The sequence below is a fragment of the Melozone crissalis genome, unplaced genomic scaffold, assembly GCF_028551555.1.
Source record: "Melozone crissalis strain CALT ecotype California unplaced genomic scaffold, PUWL_Pcris_2 ptg000016l_1, whole genome shotgun sequence".
In the NCBI taxonomy this organism is placed as follows: domain Eukaryota; kingdom Metazoa; phylum Chordata; class Aves; order Passeriformes; family Passerellidae; genus Melozone; species Melozone crissalis.
In genome coordinates, this window is record NW_026535794.1 from 54,355,373 (window position 1) to 54,377,278 (window position 21,906).

Consider the following 21,906-nt stretch of genomic DNA (forward strand, 5'->3'; position numbering starts at 1 on the left):
TTGTTCCATGCAGCAGCCAGTTTTGGGACATGGCACAAATATTCAATGAAATTTTTAAGTTGTGCACTATACCTCATGTCCTGTGATATGCATGAGACCAGAAACAGCAGCAGCAATGGAGTCATATCCACCTCTTTGAACCACTGGACCTGTCTGACCATAACCTAAAAGAGAAAGAGAACAACTAGTCATTCAATCAAGAACAAGTAGAACTTAAGCTATTATTGCTCCTCAGCTTTTGTTAACAAGCTGTCCAGACTGTACAACCAATGAACACTATTGTATTCTCTTTATTCCTTCACATTTCTAAGAGTAAAGTTGGATTCATCCTCTGTGGGTTGAGGATGTGTTTGATCTTAATACTAGACAGATTTGTATCCCTGCTATGTTTCATTCCTTTTGGATAAAATTTCCTTCGTAATTCACTGTCTCAGCTGAGGCTGGACTCAGATGTTATTTCAGAGAATCTACAGTATCTCTACAGGCCTACAATTGCTGTCCAACAGGGCCCATCTTGCCTGTGTTGTCTCCACTCTGCCATAAGGATACCTTGAATACTTCAAACAACACTAAAATCATGACACTATGGTTTTGACATATTAATTGCTCCCCCCTCATTTCTGTTACTTTATTCCATATCTTAACAGAGTTACCTTCAAAACAAGCATCGTTTACAAAAGATGGCAAGGCCTTAGCAAGCACATACAATCTGTTTGCCAAGAGTTGGCATCAATGAAGTCCAAAATACTGAGAACTTTTACTGAACTACCTAAATACAGTTTTGTTCAGCTGTATAATTAACTTCAAACAAACAGCTATAGACAGAAGGATACTGTCTTACCTCTCTTTGCTATAGTTATCATGTTCTTCCAATAACAACCATAAAATCTTCCAACGGAGGAGCTCTTGCACAAGCAGTTGACAAGGTCACTGGAACCAGTAACCACCATCACAGAGGATAGAAGTTAACAGGGAAGGAGCAACATATTTCATGGATGGTTTCTATTAGTTCTAATAATGGCAGAGCCCTCAATAATTAGATTTAAGTGCAGATTTAATAGGAAGCACATTCAAAGCCATTTAAGTGCTTCTTTTTCTGATATCTCTAAGAGAAATCCCTTGGAGCAGTTACAAGATATTTGTCAAAGACAAGATTCCTAATCTAACTTTAGTTTTAAAACATTTATGTTTAATTCTTACCTGTGAGGACAGTATTAGAATTACATTATATCAACATATACTGCAAGGTAAAAAATTCCTGAATCACCTAGATTCCTTTCCATAATTTGCCTGGAAAAATCTTCTCTATATTCAGTCTGTTCAGTAGGCATGACAGTCTAAACACTGGGTTTGTGAATAAAAGCACACAATTAAAAATAATTTTTCATTGAGTTCATCCTCAGTTCATCCACTTGGACTGATGCTGTTATGTGCATAATTCATAAGTTACTCCTAATGTATATTACAAGAGGATTGTGATGACTGAAAACTGGAGTTAAAGCACCTTCTTACTTCAATTGATAAATCATACTAAGCAAAACAATATCCACTTACTACACACATTTCCCCATTATACTACAAACTATCTCAATTGCCTGATATTTTTCTGGAGACATGAGATCCATGTTGTGCAAAGCTGTGGAGGAGCTCAACTTCTGCACAAAGTGTCACAGGGAATATCAGAATACTACAGCCAATTCACTGACTAACCAGTGTAGCTTCAAAACAAACATTTTGCAAGAAAAAAGTCAACACTTTTCTTATGGTCAAATCTGTGTCACTACTCACAAGAGAGAAGAAAAAAATCTACCAGTTTACCCAGTTTTATTTGAAATCTGACAATAGTCGACTTTGAGATCCCAAAGAGAACTCATGGTATTTCCTTTCATATTTACATTCTTAAAGTTTACAGCAAAGAACAATGTCTTTAAATGTAAGAGGACTAGCAAATAAAATATACTGGATCCACCCAAAAATGTTCCAAAGAGCACTAACTAGGCATATACCAATATCTCATTGGAATGAACTGTAGAATTAAAACCAGTTAAGTGTGTGGGGCCACTTCAAAAACAAAATCTTGCTCAATAAAAAAAAGTACTCAAAACAACTTTAATTGAATAGTGAAAAGCATATTGAAGTAAGTGAGAAACTACGTACTGGCCTCAATTACTAACAAAGAAAAGACATCTCAACACATCTACTCACACAAATGTTTTCATAAACAGCAAACATCTGAAAATTAAACATTTAGTATGTAGACAGAACAACTTTGCAATGCTCTTCTGGTAAGGACAAACATCCATCCCTCAAACACTGAATTCAGGAAAGGTGACAGGCAACAAGATCTGAATTTTTCTAGAGCAGTTTCACAAATAAATTTTTTTAAATCCTTTTCACACTTTGTAACATGCAGGTTTCAAAATAAAAGGTATTATTTAATGACGTTCTGGTTAAGATTAGGACTTGTATGGAGTGTTTAATTAGTCTTCACACATCACAATAGATTAAAGAGAAAAAAATACTTAATTCTACTTTTGATCTCAGTTCTGAGTGGACAAAGCTAGCGTGGGGACAAGATCTGTTGTCGTTGGAAATGTTTAGCCCCAGGAACTATGGATATACAAGATTCCCAGAGAAAAAAGTGGACTTAAGTGAGAAATAGCTATTAAAAATCAAAGGCTGAACATTATTTTCATGGTCAATGGACCAACCCAGTGCAGATGTTTTAGAAATAACTAGGAACACAAACACAAAAAGCTTGAAGAAGAGTCCAAAATTACTTTCAAAAATATTCAGCCTGGTACACAGATTTTAAAATAACTGTAATATATACACATACATACATTTGTACATATACATGTGTACATAGATATACAAATATATAAAATAACTCCCTACAGATATAAATGCCACCTAAAGTTTATGTTTGTCCAAATACTCTGTGTTCTCTCATACTTAATTCAGTGTGAAAAGCACAGATTTGCAATTACACCCTCAAACCTAAATATAGGCTTCTGTTAAATAAAATGTAGTTAGTCATTTAAAGTTTAGATACAGTGAAAAATACTTTAGTGTAAAGAGATAATCCCAGTTGAATACAGAGAGAATAGGTTTAACAGTGATGGTCTCAGAAGGTAAGATAAGGCAGCTGATCACACTCCTGCTTCCCTTTAGTGGAGCTTATCACCAAAAGCTACAGTCAATATTTAAATAATCTCTACTAGAAAAAGAATTTATTTTAGATCTCTAAGTCCAGTGTAGGTATTTTTACTTTGGGGAATAGATTTCAGACAGACAATAGAATTTAAATTTTAATTTAAAAAACTAAATGTTTTCTAAATCTTTTTAGCTTCTCAGGCAGCTGGCTAGATTCTAAATCTCACATAAAGCTTTAGATTTTTGTAAAGCAGAATCAGCAAATAGCAAAAGAAAGTTGCACCACACTAAACCCCTATTCAACTCCCCAAATCTACATTCTATACCTTGCAGTAGGAAGATATGATTTCTTCTGATACCTGTCACATCCTCATGTGTCTAGAATTCAAAATCATGGCACTATGAGCCGGTGTTCTCTACAGCAAAATGTACAGTTTCACAATCAAACCAAGTACAAGACACTAACCTCCAGTTAGATCTCCAAGTCCTTCCTAAAAACTGTCATTGTCAAAGCATTATTTAATCTGCATAGCAAGCTTCTGAAATTGCCAGAAACAGAGAATCACACAGAATCACAGAATGGGTGGGGTTTGAAGGGACCACAATGGGTCATCTGGTCCAACCTCCCTGCTCAAGCAGGGTCTTCTCAGAGCACATGGCACAGGATTGTGTTAAGATGGTTTTTGAGTATCTACAGTGAAGGAGACTCAACACTCTTCCTGGGCAATTTTTTCCAGTGCTTGGTCACCAGCACAGAAAAGAACTCACTCCTCATATTCAGGGGGAACTTCCTGTGCATCAACTTCCTCCCATTGCCTCGTGTCCTTTTGCTTGGCACCATCAAGAGCCTGGCTTCACCCTCTTGGCACCCTCCATTGAGCTGCTTAGGGACATTGATGAAATCCCTTCTCAGTCATCTCCTCTTGAGGCTGAAAAGGCCCAGTTCCAGCAGCCTGTCCTTTTGAGGGATATGTTCCAGTCCCATTCGTCCATTGACCTCCAATGGACCCACTCCAGGAGCTCCATGTCATTCTCTTGCTGAGGAGCCCAGCACTGGACACAGCACTCCAGATGTGGCCTCAGCTGGGCTGAGCAGAGGGGCAGGATCACCTCCACCAACCTGCTGGCAATGCTCTTCCCAATGCACCCCAGGAGAGCATTGGCTGCCTTGGCCACAGGGGCTCACTGCAGGCTCATGGACAGCTTGCTGTCCACCAGGACCCACAGGTCCTTCTGCACAGAGATGCTTTCCAGCAGTTTGGCCCCCAGCCTGCGCTGGTGCAGGGGGTTATTCTTCCCCAGGCATAGGACTCTGCAATTGCCTTTGTTGAATTTCAGGCACTGCTTTCTGCCCATCTCTCAGTCTTCCAGTTCTTCTCTTCCATCTCTCTCAAGGCCCTTTTGAAAACCATTTTCAAGCCCTCTGTGGTATCAGACACTTCTCTGAGCTTTCTGTCATCAGTGAACTTGCTGAGGAGGCATCTGCACCTTCACCTGAGTCACTGATGAACAAGCAAAACAATCCTGGGCCCAGGACTGAACCTTGGGGACACCACTTGTGACAGGCCTGCAGCTAGACCCTGTGGGACTGATCACAGCCACCAAAAGACTATTTGCTTATTCAGCATAGTCACACCTAAATCCTCCTGCTCTGACCCTGCAGCCAAGTCTACCTTCTACATAAGAAAGTGTGGAACCTTTACTCTTTGAAGCTTTTTCTGAGCAAGAAAAATGAACCGGGTATGAGAAGTATGAAAGAACTGGCATCAGCTACTTTGTGTCAGCTTGAGGGAAAAATGGCCTTTACTGGAGCCATTTACAAAGCAAATGCCACAGCTTTCCACCAGCAATCCTGTACCCTTAGCTCAAACAAGAAGGAAGAAAGAGACTTTAACCAACTGGAAAACAGAGGATGCTAAATATCAGTAAATATAAATTTGCAAATGAAAAGTTTTAAAGAATTTTCTTAACCAAGATCTCCACTATCACTATTACTATGCAGCATTACATAGTGTATGATATTCAAAATGAGACATGCTTAATGTAACATTAAAAAATCATTATCTCTCTGTTCCTGCATCTCTTTTTTTTAATATTTGGGTAAATATGACAATTAAAATTTTATAAAATAAGGTGGCTAACATGTAATAATGCCGCTCACAGCTGTTCTGAAAAGTCTCCAGCAGTTTGATGGCCTTTGATATGGAGCAACAAGAGAAGACTTAAGGTGCCTAAGAATATTCATCTAGCAAAACTGAAAAATAATAATGTCAAGATAAACAGTAAATTATAATAGCCCTAAGATACTCATCACTAGCTAGGGGCATGGCAGAAGTAACTTTATGCAGGACATTATTTGCAGCTGACTGAATAATTGTTTGGGAAAATGAATTAAAGCATACAAATTTCCTGTGAATATTGGCAATATATACACATTGCAATTAAATGTAAGAGTCAAATTGCTGCTATTATCTGATTAAATTACATTGCTATTAATACACCACAATTCCTGGCAAATGGTAAGACTAAAAGTATTTCCTTCTCCCAGATTTTTCTAGTTAAATCAGACACATACACTAAAAAAAAAAACCAAAAATAAAAAGCAGAACAAACAACAAAAACCAAAAAAAACCCTGAAAACATTCGTCAACAGGAAATAAATCTTAGCTTACCTACTATTCTGGGGTTGGTGTGACATTGTGACATTTGTCCATGATGAAAGAGGCCCATTTATTCTGAAACATGGAAGTTACTTCTAACACAACAAAGCTTATAGTTCTGGGCTCAGTGTGCAGGACCCATGTGATGGCACTCAAGGTTTGGAACACGGCACAGGGAAAATGATAATACTTTCAGGCATCATATGGGACAAAAGTTTGGGGGAAAAAAATAACATGTCATAACAAACTACTATTAGTTTATCCACTTTTAAATGGTCAATATATTTATCACATAAAAGAGACATAATTTGCTTTACAATCCGCTCTAAATTATTCTGTTCTGAGAAACAGAAATAAATATTATGAAGCGAGAAAGGTCAGGCTGAAGATTACCAAAAAAAAGTAATAACAGTAAAAGTTGCTGGAGTGCACAAAAGTATTACTGCCCAAACTGCCAAATGTTCAAAAATGTCACACTAAATTTAAAAATACTAGCAAAAAAAAACCCCAACCCAAACATGTTTCCAGAAAGAACTCTGTTAGGAAAACAGACTAATGTGTTCTTACAGGTTTAGCTTTCTAATACCATGTCAGCTACATTTTTGCCAGACAACAGTGGGATTTTTAGATACATTTATGGCAGACATTCTTCATAAACTTTTAGAAACCAGGCAGGCCAATTAAACAACCTTGTCCCAGACAAAGTTTCATATGTCTGTAGGTTCTATGCTATTCCAAGATGTGTACAGAACACATCATATTTCCTTGCCTAGGAGTTACTGATGATACAATGACAGAATTCCTAACATGTATAAAAAATTCATTTGGCTAGCAGCTGCCTGAAAGCATCTGGGATAAACAGGCACTACTGTGTTGCAATATCATAACTTTAGGAACAATCACTCCAAAAGAAGTATTTTTATGTAGGTTAGTTTAGACTCATTTGGGATTTTTATGAAGATTAATAAAAATGTTTCTCCATTTCTCAGCTTGTTGTGTATTTGATTTGTATTTCATTAAATTTAACAGCTCAGGATAGTGGGTCACAAACAATTTTCGCCTTCAAAAAAACAACTGAGAAAGAAGTAAATGTCACAAAATTAATAAATGCACAGAAACTGGAAAGGAGGAATGAAAACTCATTCAACACCTGAAATTGCTACTCTCACTTCTTCAATACAATGTGCTTTCAAGCTAATGATGGCATCATAATTAAATCTACAGGACAGCCTGAGTATGATTTTCTGTGTCATAAAAAGAAAGGTCAGCATTTCTCATTATGACCTGTGTTCAAAATATTTGTATCACATGTGCAAGAAAACCAAAAGCCATAATTTCTGCACTTCTTCATGATTTGATAGCATGATAAAACTTTATAAGGCCAAATATAAAACACATTTTACTAAAAGGATAGGAAAAACCAACATGGAGACATGTTGTCAACACAGACCAATTCCCTGTAGTTCAATTCCCAGATGACAAATGACATTACAAAGTCAGGCTGTATAAGATATTCTGAGCAAAACATAGAAAAATATGTTCAACATAGGCATTTCTACAAATAGGAACTAAACATTGTCACAAATTCAATCCAGATAGATGGCTATCCCTGCTGAATAACAAATTAATAAGAAACACCTTTTGGCTTGTTCTATTGCCAAAATAAAATATTCAATTAAAGACAGCTTACATCTTTACTTAATAAAGATTAATGAAACAAGCAGAAGAACACAAGCAATTCCCTGCGATGACAAAAGCCAAAGTTTAACAGACGCATTATAAGAAACTTTGCAGTGTCAGAGCTGCCAAATGCGTTAGCAAAACCAGTAACGACTTTTGGAAAATGCTTGCCATGTGTTGGTCAGAAGGAAAGGAAGTACAACTTCCTGAATAGGCAGGCTTACAGGAGATCAGAATAGATACAAGAAAGGTGAAGTCAGAGCAAACTGCCAAGAGAGATGAAAGGATGTTAAAAAAAAATGAGCCTTAAGTCAGCAAGCATAAAATCTGACCAATCTGATAAAAACATTTCATTTCCCAATTGATGATTGCAAATGCGTACAATATTTATTGCTTTTACACATGCCGATTTAGACATTCTAACCCTGTCTTTTGAATGCAATCAGGTGTTACAAGTTGGAAGGCATAGATAAAACAAAATTATTAAATCAAACACAGAACTCAAGCTAAGATTTAGCTACTGAAAGACTAGAAGAGGACAACCGGCAGAGCCTCTGCCAGTTGTTCAACTCCATTCAATTTTCATGTGATCTGGGTACCCAGCCTCACACAACTCCTATTAGGGCACCAACCACACTTCTGGAACACAGTCACAGACCATTTCAAACAAGACAAGTTTGGTTTTCAAAAGGCTTTTAATCAGCCTGCAAAATTCTAGGCCATATTTTCTAGCTTTATACCATGCCAAATACAAGTTACAAGAAAGCAGCCCTTCCCTCCATAGCTCAAACCATAATTACTTAAGAGATGCTATCTCTTTTGCTAAGTCAGTGAAAGTCTAAATTGTCACTCTCTGAATTTTAAGGTAGAAGCAGCTTCCCTGTCTGAGTGGGGTCACTCTTCTACATGATCTAAGAAATTAAATGTGTCATAATGACCATTTCTGAAAACAAAGTTTCAATTAAAAGCTTTTAGATGACATTGAGATTAGGTACTCAAACTTTACTTCCCGCCTTAAAGGAGGCTGATAGACACCCAAATTCCCCATTGCTATTCTGGGTTTACACAAATATTCCCAGCTGAACACACTTAAAAGTAACAAATCATTCCTTGTTCCATGCTTGGAACAAGGATACAGCTGATATTAGGACTACAAATATTTATATAGTGAAAGTTAATATTAAAATAGTGAAGTATATTACTCCCAGCAATGTAGCAATGACATTTTCCCAGAACATCCAGGTTTCAAAATTTGCACAGAAATTAGTTAAATGCTGAGGCAAGCTGTCTGTCCTAACCTCTGTGTGTCCTCACTTACTTTGCTAGGACTGCTCTACCCGCTCAACTCTGCCACACTATTATGACTAAGGTAAGGGAGCAAATATTTGTGAGAAATACCTGACTAATCTGGAAATCAGTCAGGAGTCAACAAAAAGACACCACACTCCAGCTCAACAGATATTAATCATCTTACTACTTCTCATAGTGAAAAAAATAATGTAAAATTAAGAAGTACCTGCAGGGTGTATTTTCTATTAATATTTATTAAGCTATAGCCAAGCACTGCAGTGTTAGGACAGCCTCAGAGAAGTCTTCTAACAAGGACATGATTATCTATGATCCCATGACAGAAATGTAAGGTAATTACATAATTATTTCTCATCTGAAACAGGTTATGTATGTTCTAAAATGGATATTACCTGAACAGACACCCATTTGTTGTGACTGTACATAGTTATGTTGACAGAAAAATCTGTGCAGCAGTGTGCAGTGAAGGAGCTGACTCTGACCAAACAGTTCCCCTGGGGGTTGCATGGCCGTGGCTGATCCTGACCTCTCCCTCTAAGATCAAATACATAGTGCCTCAGAAGTTGGAAAAGCATATTAAATGAAGTCAAAATCAGTATGTGATTGTTTTTTTAAACTTTCCAAAATTTTCCTCAAAAATTTTCAAAACAAATCTATAAAGTTTAATTCCCAAAGAGGATTAAGTCATACAGAATGCAACATAGTCTTAGAATCTCAGGCTGTCATTTCAACCCTTTCAATAACTTAATAATAAGTGATATTTTTTGAGCCTGATTTTAGTTCCCTTCAGTCTACACACACAAAATATTTAAACAAAGAAGACATGATAAAATACATGGTCTGGAAATAAACATATTTACTCTTTTAACTTTTAAAATTAAAATAATTTCAATTCATTAATTATTCATTCCCATATATTTTAATATCATTATTTTAATTTTACAGAAATATAAGAAACTGACAAACAATCATGTATTATATGTTCTGAGCAGGCACATGATATTTAGCACCCCTTCTTATTGTATAAAGAATATAATTTTATATGAATAAGCAACTTGTAGTTGCAGTTCCATAAAATAATTTTGAAAGATGTAGTCTTTTAAAAGGTTACAAAATTTTGGCCTCCAATTTTCCTCTTGAAATGGTGGTCAGGTCACTGTAAGACACAATCACAATGGCACTAGGTATCCTTATCCTGACTTTGCAATACTCACAAAGACTCTCCTGCAAAAGAAAGCCATCCTCTCAGTTAGAAAGCTTTCCTAAATGTTTAATAGGAATCCTTTTTTGCAGAAATGTGAACAGTTACTTCTTGTCCCATGTATAACAGATTATTCTTTCCTCTTTACAAGAACTTTAACTTACAAGAAGACTGTTATCCACAAACTCTTCTCATTACATCCTTACTTCACAGTAACATTTGCTACTTGCTATGTCAAAGTTTTCCCTACAAGCCAACTCACAGATCAATGGATTTAGCTGCTGGCATAAACACTGAGATACAAAATGCTGTTAACGATCAGGTACATGGAAAAGTTCCAGATTCTGACACTATCTGGGTTTCTAAAAATGACAAAAACCATGCTATTTTTCAATTGTTTGTGTCTTCTACACCCAAGACTCTTTTTTTCCTGTTTGCTAGCTACTGACAGTGTTTTATTTTATAACAGTATTCTAAAAACACAAGTAATGAAAACCATATGCTTACTTGGAAAACATTTTCAGGTCAACAGCAGCTACTTACAGTCTTCCTACAAATCAAACAACACCCACAGACAATACCGTGAAAGGGCACAACAAAGCCACTGGATCTTTTCACCATTTTAATTAGTTATACTTGCTTCTTTGGTGAAATCACAAAGTCTCACCATTTAAAACAATGAAACAAACCAAACAAAGAAAAACTCCCACAATCTACATGAACTAAGTCCATCAGGCAAGGGAAAAAGATCAACAGAACAAGATAAAGCAGATAAGAATGCTATTAGACAGGAGATTCCCTAAAAATAACTCATTTGGAAAGAAGCAGAGAAATTTTTAGCAATAATAAACAACATATTTCATGATCTTTTCATGATCAAAGTCTTCTTTTTAGACTATGGCAACTCAAACACAATAAACACTGCTTTACAAAAGCCTGCTGCATGGCTTCTGAAGATGCCTAAAATCTTCCAGCTTTGTTTCTGTTAACTTAGCTAGGCACCAATCCAAGCATAATAGCTACTGAAAAATAAACATTAAACCATCAGTAAGTGTCTTCACAGTTGTACTGTGCTGTTCATATCCAGGATTTTCAGCATCTAATCTGTTTTCATTCACTGTAAACTAACCCAGTGTTAAATCTTAGAGCTCACAGGCTCTCTGTCTGATATTGTATTCTTCATTAGGACAGAGTCCAAAATTCTGAAGTTTTTGATTCTATACAAAATACTGCTACTTAGATGAAAGAACAAGCAATAGAGTGAGAAGGCATAAGAAAAGCATTACTTTCATGCACTGCTGAAAGTCAATACTTAATATTAAAGCAAGGAAGAATTATGACTGGTTCATTAAACTTTTTATATGCTTCATACTGAACAAAGAATGGGAACACAGTGTTTCAGAAGAGCACTCATTTTCAACTGCTTCTTGTTCCTAAACTCACAGTATTTTGGACATTCAGGCTATGTGTGACTGAAAAAATAGTAGTGGAAAAAACAGCTAAGCCCTCCTGCTAGGATGCTAAATGCCAATACAAAAGGGTAGCTCAATCATTTACAGGGGAAAAAAAAAAGTTACTGCACTCTAGCTGCTGGTGGTGTGCTGATAACAGAAGCAGCAAAAAGTCAAAGACTTAGTGTCAGTCAGCTAAAACACCCACCTTCCTGAAGATGTGCAGCAGATCTGAATCCTGCAAGGATATCAATCCAACCAACAGAAAAGGGATTCTGTCAGCTCCCATACACTTCTCAGTAACCTTTTCCAATTTACCACCTCTCAGTCTCTACCCTTTTCATACTTGTTTGTGTTACTGATACATTTTAAAAGTTTGGTCTGTGTCAATGCCAGAGTCCTTTCTTATTTTTGAAGTACTGGCAAAACCCTGCAAATATAGTGCAAATGCAGCTTTCCAGACCAAATTATACTTCATACTAGAATGCAAAACCAGTTACAGAGACACATCTCCAAGAACAATTTTACCAGCAAAAGAAATGTTTTGTCAATATAATAATGTATTTGCTAATGGCTTCTGCCAAAATAACTAAACCAGGCAGTGTTAGCACCTCTTCACAATCCTGTCCAGCACAGCTGTGCTGACAGAAGTCTGTTGTATAGAAAATGGCCGCTTGCTCAGTTCCAAGAAGTTTGTCAACCAGCTGAATTTTATAGAATCCTGTTTTGAACAGACTTGTTTTGGCCTATGCTAATTTTGCAAGCAGTAAATCAACCCACCAGCAACAAGAATGTGCTTTAAGTAGGAAAACTAAGCGTTGGTTCTTCATCTTGACACAGCACAACTACATTAATCCTACAGAAGGAGATACCTTGAAGTTTGTTTTTATGGTAAAACACCCAAAAAATGCAGCTTTGCAGTATTTATATTTCAGTCACTCTAAAATGGAATACACATTTTTGTGTATGGTACAGGTTAAAAAACATTGTTGCCATCACCATTAGAAAAGCATAAACACTCCAAATTCAAGTCCATTTTGTTTCTCCTCCAGTCAAGAGCTACCAAACGTAATTGCTCTGCAACACACCTCAGTCAAATCTTGCTGGTTCATATTTTACTCCGCAACCTCTTGGCAACTCATGTTGTCCAAAGGGGCTGTAAGACCATATTTAAAGGGGTTAAAGCATAGAGCACCATGGAAATATGAAAACAAATGGAGACAAAAAGACCAGCTAGCTGCATATTCTGTCTCCAGAAATAGAGAAAGATAGATGACAAGATGAGGAGGCTAAGCCTAATACTACTCTTGAGTACTATCCAGGTTCCAACAGTTTACAGCTGATAACCTTCTTGATTAAGTAGATAAAGTTAACAAAAATTTCCCAAATCAACTGCTTAGGAGTAAATACACAGAAAACCTTTGCAATTTTCAGTCTCTTTAGGTAGGCAGACACTTCAAACTTACCTAATCATAAGCAAAAAACCAAACCAAAAAGAAAACTGAATATTTTGAAAAACATTACAATACTTTTAACACACAGTCCCAAAAAATTCAAATCCTATGAATCAGGCTTTTAAAACACATGGTTCTTAAAAAGAAATATGAAAAATATGTGAACAATAAAAGCAGAAGTAATTCAAAGTAGTCCCATTATTTGTCATCTGTCTGCAAGTCAGATCAACAGTGTAGTCATTGTTTACCAGTCTTCATCACAATCATTAGGATTTTTTTTCAGTAAAAGTAGATATCAACACAAAATAAACCAATTCTTCATTAAAAAAACCCACCAAATACATTTCTAATCTCAGTAAAGATAAAAAATAATCCTGGGTCTAATAGACCTATTTAATGCTTTTTGTTTTTGTCTAGAAAAGCATGAGGTAAACATCTTCTTGCAGATGGATCACCTTTGATACAAAACAACTGGAAATATTTAGGAGATCTTCAAAAAGAAGAAGCAGCAGAAATTAGGATCAAATTATTTATACATCATCAGAAGGTACACCCTGTTTGTGTAGCTGTGTTTCTGTAGAATAATAATTGGCACCATGAGCTAAGAATTGAAATTAAAAGCTCACATTGATCCTCCTCATTTAAATCTGAATAAAGCAGTCAACTGTGGAAGGCTATAACAATATCTGCTTTATTTTATATATAAATAACATTTACAAAAATTAAATTTCATGTGTTTAGGATTGCAGTTTATACTCCATATACTGAGTACTTTACCCTCAGAAGAAAGATGGGCCACAAAGTGCCAATCCTAATGCATCAGACTGTTAAAGAATGGGTCTCGTGCCAAGCACAAAGAGGTTTAGGACTGTACAGGTTGCCTTCTACAAGACAGAACCAAGGAGAGCCACAGAACTATCTAAACATGTTCTCCCAAAATGAAGCAAGACCTTAAAACATGATACTTAAGGGCTACATGATACTTAAAACATAATACTACTTTATTTTCAGAAGCATCAGCTATAGTGCTGCCTCACTTTAAATCAATGGACATCTATTTCCAGAATTTCCTTCCTGAAGTTTTGTGGGTATAAAAATTATCTTTTGATCCTAAAAAATACTGAGAGTAAATCAACATTACATATTGCGACACCATGATAAATGGCTCAATCACTTTGGCCCCAAAAGCAATGCAACTATAATACTTGAGGTCCAATTCACCATGTTGGTTTAGAGAGAGCTCGTTTTTGTTTCTACACAACACTATTAAGTGATGTGAATGTACTCTAACTGGCCTCAAAAGTTCCCTTTTGTAAAGGAAAGAACCTACAGATACAGATCAAAGTAGTTCTCTCAGGGAATTTACCTAGCAGTACCACCTAAAACCACCACTGATACAACAATGCACTGCTGTGGCAATTTATTCCTTTCTTAGAAACAAGAACTGTTTCTTCATGCACAGGACCAAGTGACTTCTTTTTTTTTCTAAGTTTTAGTGAAAAAGTACTTTTTTGACATCACTGAAGTAGTATTTGGATATATGCATGCTGCCAATTAATTTCCACACATAAGCAATCACTTTGCCACTTCAAACAGACGTTTTCTAGTTTGATGGCTCAGCCAAGAGGAAAAATTGACACAACTTAAATACTCAAATGGCATAGGATTAGATTTTCAGGCTAAGGCACAAATCTGTTTAGACATCTAGAAAGAAATAATATATTTTGAACTTATAAGATAATACTACCTCTTCCACATTAAGTTTTTTTAAAATATTACATTGTAGAAATTCTGCTTGTGAATACTTATAATACAAACAGAGATTAGAACTGTCTAATCAGTTTCTTTGGTGGCTTTATTCATACAGTGAAGGTGGGAAGAAAGGAGTAATAGCTTAAAAAACCATCCTACTGCCTGGAAGCATAAGAGGAACTGGCTCCTTGGCTTTGATTTACATCATGCAAACTTTCAGTCAACAATTAACTTCTTTATGAAGTTATGTCTTTACAATACTTAACACTTGTGCTATATAAGTTAAAACAGTTCCAAATTCTTTCAGAAATTCATATTTAAAATTAATACAGTCCAAAAAGTCTCAATCCATTTGATCATATATTGATGACCGCCTCAGGGATCAGAGCAATTACTCATGAGATGTATAATAAATTCTTAGAGCTCCTGCTGTATGCCATAAAGCTGGTTCTTTACTGCACAAGGAACCAAATACCAATCTGCACAAATGTGCACTTTACACTGAGAATTACAAAGCAGCATATTGTGCAGTGCAGAAAAGCACCAAAGCATTCAATATCCATGTCATTTATTTTGTACACTCCACATGTAGTCCCAATTACTTAAATCTCTGAAAAGAGGCAATCCATTTCTCCAACTGTCAAGTCTGAACCCCTATTTTAACTACTCATAACATTTTTTCTTGAGATTTTCTTTCCATAACACAGTCATTCTTTGAATTCTAAGTAGCAATTTGGCTAATTCTATGCAATAAGTAAAAGGTTTTTGATGCTTTCACATCCTATCAGAACCCTTCATAACAGAACTGCTGTGTGCAAATGTACAGAATGCTTTAGGAAGAGATGGTCAGATGGCCAACCACAGTACTTCTGATCACAGCAGCCTTTCTTTTAAGAAAAAAAACTGATGTTCCAAGCTACCTTTCATACACAATGTTTTTTACTCATAGATTGCTCAACTGTCTTCCGCTTTCCATATAGTTTTTAAATGTAGTACCCAGAAGTAGACTTCACCTTCCAACCTTACCAATGTGGAGCAGGGTAGAGAAACAGTCCTTTAGGCCATATTCATCTTTATATAATCCAGTATGGCACTAGTCCTTCATCTAATGATATCACTGACTCAAGCTCTACTTTGATCATTCCCCATCCTGACAACCAAGTCTTCTGAGAACCCTCTTCTCAGCCAGTGTTCCCCATACTATATTAAAATTATATTATATTGATTATTTTTGATTAAGCACAGTACATTGTATTTGTTCCAATCTTTAATTCTACCTTTCCTCTTATATTTATGTAAACAATTTGGTCAAGGTAATCTTTAATTTTAATCCTGCTGTGTCAGTTGACTCCCTTCAGCTTTGTGGGCTATCACAGCTGCATGGAGCTCTCAGGCCACCAAAAATGGATCTTTTACATTAGGACTTCATCACATGACTGTGTTGTGTTGACACAGAAACTGTAGGGAAGGGTTCCAATTACAGGCTTCAGTAAGAAGAACTGAGCAGAGCCCTCCATGACTCTTCTGAGAGTTAGCCAGACCCCCAGAAAATATTCTAAAGGACAGTATAAGGCTGTAAGGGAAGTGATGCCTTCTACCTGTAAAACACCTCCAGGTTCTTCCTGTCTCTCAAATCTAAACCCCACAAGCCCCCAGTAGCACATGATGTTATCAGAATTTTGGACTCATCCACATTGCAATCCATCATCTATATTAAGAAAAAAAAAATCCAGAAATGTCAGTTCTGAAGTATTTTCTTCCATTGTCATGAAGTATCTACAGCAAGCTATGAGAGAGCTTCTGATCCTCTTCAACCAAGTTTTTTATTTCTTGTACATCACATTGTCCTAGCTTTTCTGTGAAAGAATTACTCAAAAGTGTCAAAAACTTTACTACAGTCAAAATATATGGCACAAGTTTATTATCCTTATACAGCCAACCAATTACACTGTCTTAAAAAAAATTGTGTATCTGCTAATTAACTTGTCAAAAAATGGTCTCAGACTATTTTATCTCTAGACCCTGATAAATTTTTCTGAACTCCCCACGCAGATAATTTCAAGCTATCAAAAAAACCCTGTAGATTAACTCTTTAATCCATCCATCTTCCAACTGCATAATGTAAAAACTAAAAGATTAGAGAAGTTTAATTTTCTTTTCCAATGCTGGAAAACTCTATTAAATCAAGCTCGGGTAGAAGCTTCATATTTTTCCCCTCCAAATGCTTTATTCAATCATTGTGATCATTGAAGTTCATACCTCAAGGCTTGCAAACTTGTGATTTTTGTGTTTGCTTAAGAGTTGTATAATGTTCACAATTTTCCAGGCCTCCCTCCTTATTCTTAAAACACATTAAGAGCTACTGGAAGCACGATACTCAGTTTGGTCTGACAATGCCTCTTTTGCACATCAGACAATGTATTATTTTCCATTAATAGAAAACAATACATTTATTGAAAAAAGTCCAAGAACATGTTTTACTGAATATGGTACCACAATACTCAGTATTCATTTTTGCACTTTCCAAATTCCTTAACTAACACATTCTCCAAATTTTTGCTGCTTTTAATATACTTTAAAGTCAGTGATAACTGTAATTATCAGTTAATTCTTCTAATTTCCAATTTGTCCTGCACATCATCCTGCTTGAATTGACTATTTGACTCAATCAGATGTTTTGCAATGAAGGTGAGTTTTTTGCCTTCCTTTTTGGTTTTTTTTTTCCTTTTCTTTCTCCTAAATTGTTGTGTGTAGGTTTTTTTGGGGTGGGTTTTTTTGGGGGGGTTTGTTGTTGTTGTTTGGTAATTACAAAGAAAAAAAAAAAAAGAACTTTTTTTAGCAACTTTGGGTCACAAATTTTAAAAGCTGTTGAACAGATTAATGCTCAAGACCATTCATATTGCTGCTATTATTTAGTTACAACTACAACCATTTCCTAGTCAGCTTCTGAATACCTGACTTTTGACTAGCCTGCTATCAACAAATAATTTACACCATCAAGAAGCTATTTTGCTCAATGATTTTTACAACTGAAGCTATCTTTTTTTGGCAGGTAATCTATCCATTTCTATCAGGTAACTATATCCAGATTTAAAAGATACAGAAGCCATAAAACCATCAATAATCAGGGGAGTGTATGGGCATGAAGACACACCCACGCAAAGTAATGTGTAATTTTATGGGCTGGAAACATTTGGTAAGAGGGAGTCTAAAAACTGTACCTAATCCAGGCAATTCCACATCTTACCACAGTTAGTTCACAAATTAGAGGATCTGAAGGATGCTTGGCTAGCCTTTGCCCAGCAAAACACATTGCGGTTGTCTTTTCCTTCCTGTTGTGAAAATACTAGAGACAAAGTAGCATATGCATCAAAACTATAACATGTCTTCTCAGGGAAAGCCACTACAAATTATCTGTACAAAACAAGATACTGGGAAGCACCAAATGCTTCCTGAGTTGTTACTAAATGTAATGTAAATGGGTGGAGTGTAGAACTATTGTACTTTCTATAGTTAACCAGAATCACTCAAGAGATATAGAGGATGTAGTTACTTTTTTGAAATGTGTTCATTTATGTATCTTTACAACTTTATGTACATTAAATAAAACTACATACACAACAATTCCAGATTCATACCCATAGAAAACTCAGGTGGCCCACAACATGTCTATAAAACTTTTGTTATTCTTTCCACCTAATTTTTGTCTCTTTAGCAACATGCTGTTTGTCAACAAACAAACAGATTAGTGCAGTCAAGTGTATGTCAATTCAGAGTTAAAGCTAAGTTTTGTGGGGTAGAGAGTGCAAATCCCCAAGAAATATAAACTGTGAGAGTAACACAAAGTTAATAAAAATATCAATTCCAAAAGCTTATCTTCATCATTACTTTTGTTTGAATCTAAGTACATTTTCATGGCAGATTCTCTACAATTATAGCTATATTTAATGACAGATCCCAAAGAGTCATCATCAGTGGCACAGGGTCTAGCTGCAGGCCTGTCACAAGTGGTGTCCCCAAGGTTCAGTCCTGGGCCCAGGATTGTTTTGCTTGTTCATCAGTGACTCAGGTGAAGGTGCAGATGCCTCCTCAGCAAGTTCACTGATGACAGAAAGCTCAGAGAAGTGTCTGATACCACAGAGGGCTTGAAAATGGTTTTCAAAAGGGCCTTGAGAGAGATGGAAGAGAAGAACTGGAAGACTGAGAGATGGGCAGAAAGCAGTGCCTGAAATTCAACAAAGGCAATTGCAGAGTCCTATGCCTGGGGAAGAATAACCCCCTGCACCAGCGCAGGCTGGGGGCCAAACTGCTGGAAAGCATCTCTGTGCAGAAGGACCTGTGGGTCCTGGTGGACAGCAAGCTGTCCATGAGCCTGCAGTGAGCCCCTGTGGCCAAGGCAGCCAATGCTCTCCTGGGGTGCATTGGGAAGAGCATTGCCAGCAGGTTGGTGGAGGTGATCCTGCCCCTCTGCTCAGCCCAGCTGAGGCCACATCTGGAGTGCTGTGTCCAGTGCTGGGCTCCTCAGCAAGAGAATGACATGGAGCTCCTGGAGTGGGTCCATTGGAGGTCAATGGAGAGGAATAAGGGACTGGAACATATCCCTCAAAAGGACAGGCTGAGAGAGCTGGGCCTTTTGAGCCTTGAAAAGAGATAAGTGAGAGGAGACCTCATTAATGTGTATAAATATCTAATGCAGGGGGCACACCAAGAGGATGGAGCCAGGTTCTTCTCAGGGATGCCAAGGACTAGAACAAGAGGCAATGGGCAGAGACTGATGCACTGGAAGATGCACCAAGTGACCAGGCACTGGAACAAATTGCCTGTAGAGCCCGTTATGTCTCCCTCACTGGAGATATTCAAGAGCCAGCTGGACACAATCCTATGCTGTGTGCTCCAGGATGACCCTGCTTGAGTCAGGAGGTTGGATCATATGACACACTTTCAATCTTACCTATTCTCTGGTTCTACAATTCTGTATTCAATTTTTTTCATGCAGAAATAGAGTAACAAGTCTTTACAGGAGTAAAATTTCCCTAAAAGGCAGAAAACTAAAACATCACATTTATATCCTAAGAAATAAAATTACAAAAAATACTAAAACAAGATTTTTTAATACCACCAGCAACATGCAAAGCAACCTGCAGATGATATAAAGTATTACTTCCTAGAATATTAGGAAGAAAACAAACCTGCACAAAAAGAAGAATAATCACATTTCACATAGATTAGCAGAGCAAAGGGCTGGGGTAGAGAACCTGTGAGGAGTACATTTCATCATTCATAAACAAACTGTAAAATTCTTTGAAAACATATTACCTTCAGAGGCTTTAAAAAAAATAAAAAGGTTTTGATTTGGAAACCATGTTGTCCTTTTAAACAGTGCCCTCTCCCGTTCAGGATTAAACTGTGACTTTCCTAGTGACAGCATGATGCAGACCATAATAGAAATGGTCACTCCCTTGTGACCTGTACATAATTTTCTTTAACCATCCAATTTTCCAGAACTTAAACCAATCCCAAACACAGAACTATCAACATATATTACATTTAAACTATTTCTAGCCAAGCAAAGCCAGCTTGTGAGTAAGAACAGGCAGTTGGGAGTTAAAAGGGCACTCAAAGCAGCAGGAACATTGGGAAATGTCCCGGATATCCTCAAAACCCTGCAGCACTCACTGCAAAGCTGTATAGATTCAATCTGAGTTGTTTGGATAAGAAAGTCAGTTTGTAAATCACAACTTCCAAAGTGTCATAAAAGAGACAGCATCTAGCATACCTATGTATAAACTCTTCACCTACACATGACCCTAGACTTACTGAAAAAAATAGGCTATATTTCATTTTACTGTTTTCAATTGTCCAAAATTTAGAGAGGCAACTCCACATAAAAAAATTTCCTGTATTAAAGAAAAACGGCTCAATACCATTTTAGTTATAAAGTAGCATATTTTCTGATTTCTAAGAAATGTGTCTCCTAGATTTTATTTTTTATTTTTCTGCTAAAATATGTGGCTATTCACCACAACCAGGCACCTCCATATATGTTTCATTAACAAAAAGTATTTTATGTAATAGAGTTCAATCTTGAATTTTAAGTTGTATAGGAATTAGAAGCTTGAATGCTTTCAAAATTACTCAGAGAACGTTTCAACTGTTTTTAAAGACAAAACCAAAAAAGGAAGCAGGTTTGTTTTTCTACATTAAAAAACCCACAAATTACAGTTGCTTTCTTAAAACACCAAGAACTTCTTTTAAATGAAGACTTCAAAGAGTGGGAAACCTTTTTGCCATGGCTCTGCTTTTTTTTAGTGTTGTTATTTGTTGGCCATCAGAATTGATGAGAAAAGGAGGATAGAAGGAACATACACTGCTAGAACTCAGATTAATTAGATTTCATGGTGATACTGTAGCTTAGAGCAAGGAGGGCAAAGTAAATAATAAGTGAAAAGTAAGCTGATAACATCTCTATAATAATTTATGTACCAGAAAGAGAAATAATGAAATACATACAAGTGTTGTAATATTACAGACGGCACATATGAACCATTCACAGCCACATGACCAATGCGACATAGGACAGCCCAGCCTGATCTGGCTCATATCAAGCAGTACAAAACAGTAATTCCTATATAACAGGATTCACAAAAATAGTATGTTCTGGACTGACTTCTATGATGCTTGTATCCCCAGTTGTCTGTTCTGTTTATGCTGGATAATAAGTTTTGCACCTTTAAGACTTGTTCCAAGAGTGAAGGGGAGAGAAGAAGAATGGAGTTTGTTATCAGAAACTGCACTTGCTCCCCTGCATCCTGCTCCTGGACTGCATTGTCTGCAGCATGGACAGACAGCAGGACAGAGCTCTCCTTTGCTTTTAGTTAGTTTAGCTAGCTGAGGCAGAGAAGTTCCCTGGACTCTGAGTTTTCTTTTTCTTGGACCTGTTTAAACCTGCTCTGGACTGAACACCCAGAGAAGCACCAGCAGCTCACACCTGTGGCCCACCAGGCCGGGCCTGGGCCGTGGCATTTCCAGTGCTGGAGGGACTGATCAGAGACTGAGTGAGCCAAGCTACAGCCCACCAAGGGGACTTTCTGAGTTTGTCATCTCCTTTGGAGTGGCAAGAGGTTTTATTGTTTAATATTGTTCCTTTTTTGTGCCGGTGAATGTTTTGCCTGCTAAATAAAGTTTTTATCCCTTTCCCCAAACCAGTTGAGGGAGGGGCTGCTTGAATCTGCTTTCTAGAGGAA

General features: G+C 36.8%; 1 protein-coding gene across 1 annotated transcript in view; it reads right to left on the reverse strand.

Moving 5' to 3' along the window:
* SUGCT (succinyl-CoA:glutarate-CoA transferase) overlaps positions 1-21,906 on the reverse strand; it is a 322,995-nt gene that overhangs the window by 283,647 nt on the left and 17,442 nt on the right. Inside the window, exon 7 of the mRNA XM_054273946.1 lies at positions 73-164. Within this exon, the coding sequence (XP_054129921.1) occupies positions 73-164 (92 nt within the window). The remainder of the gene's footprint in view (positions 1-72; positions 165-21,906) is intronic.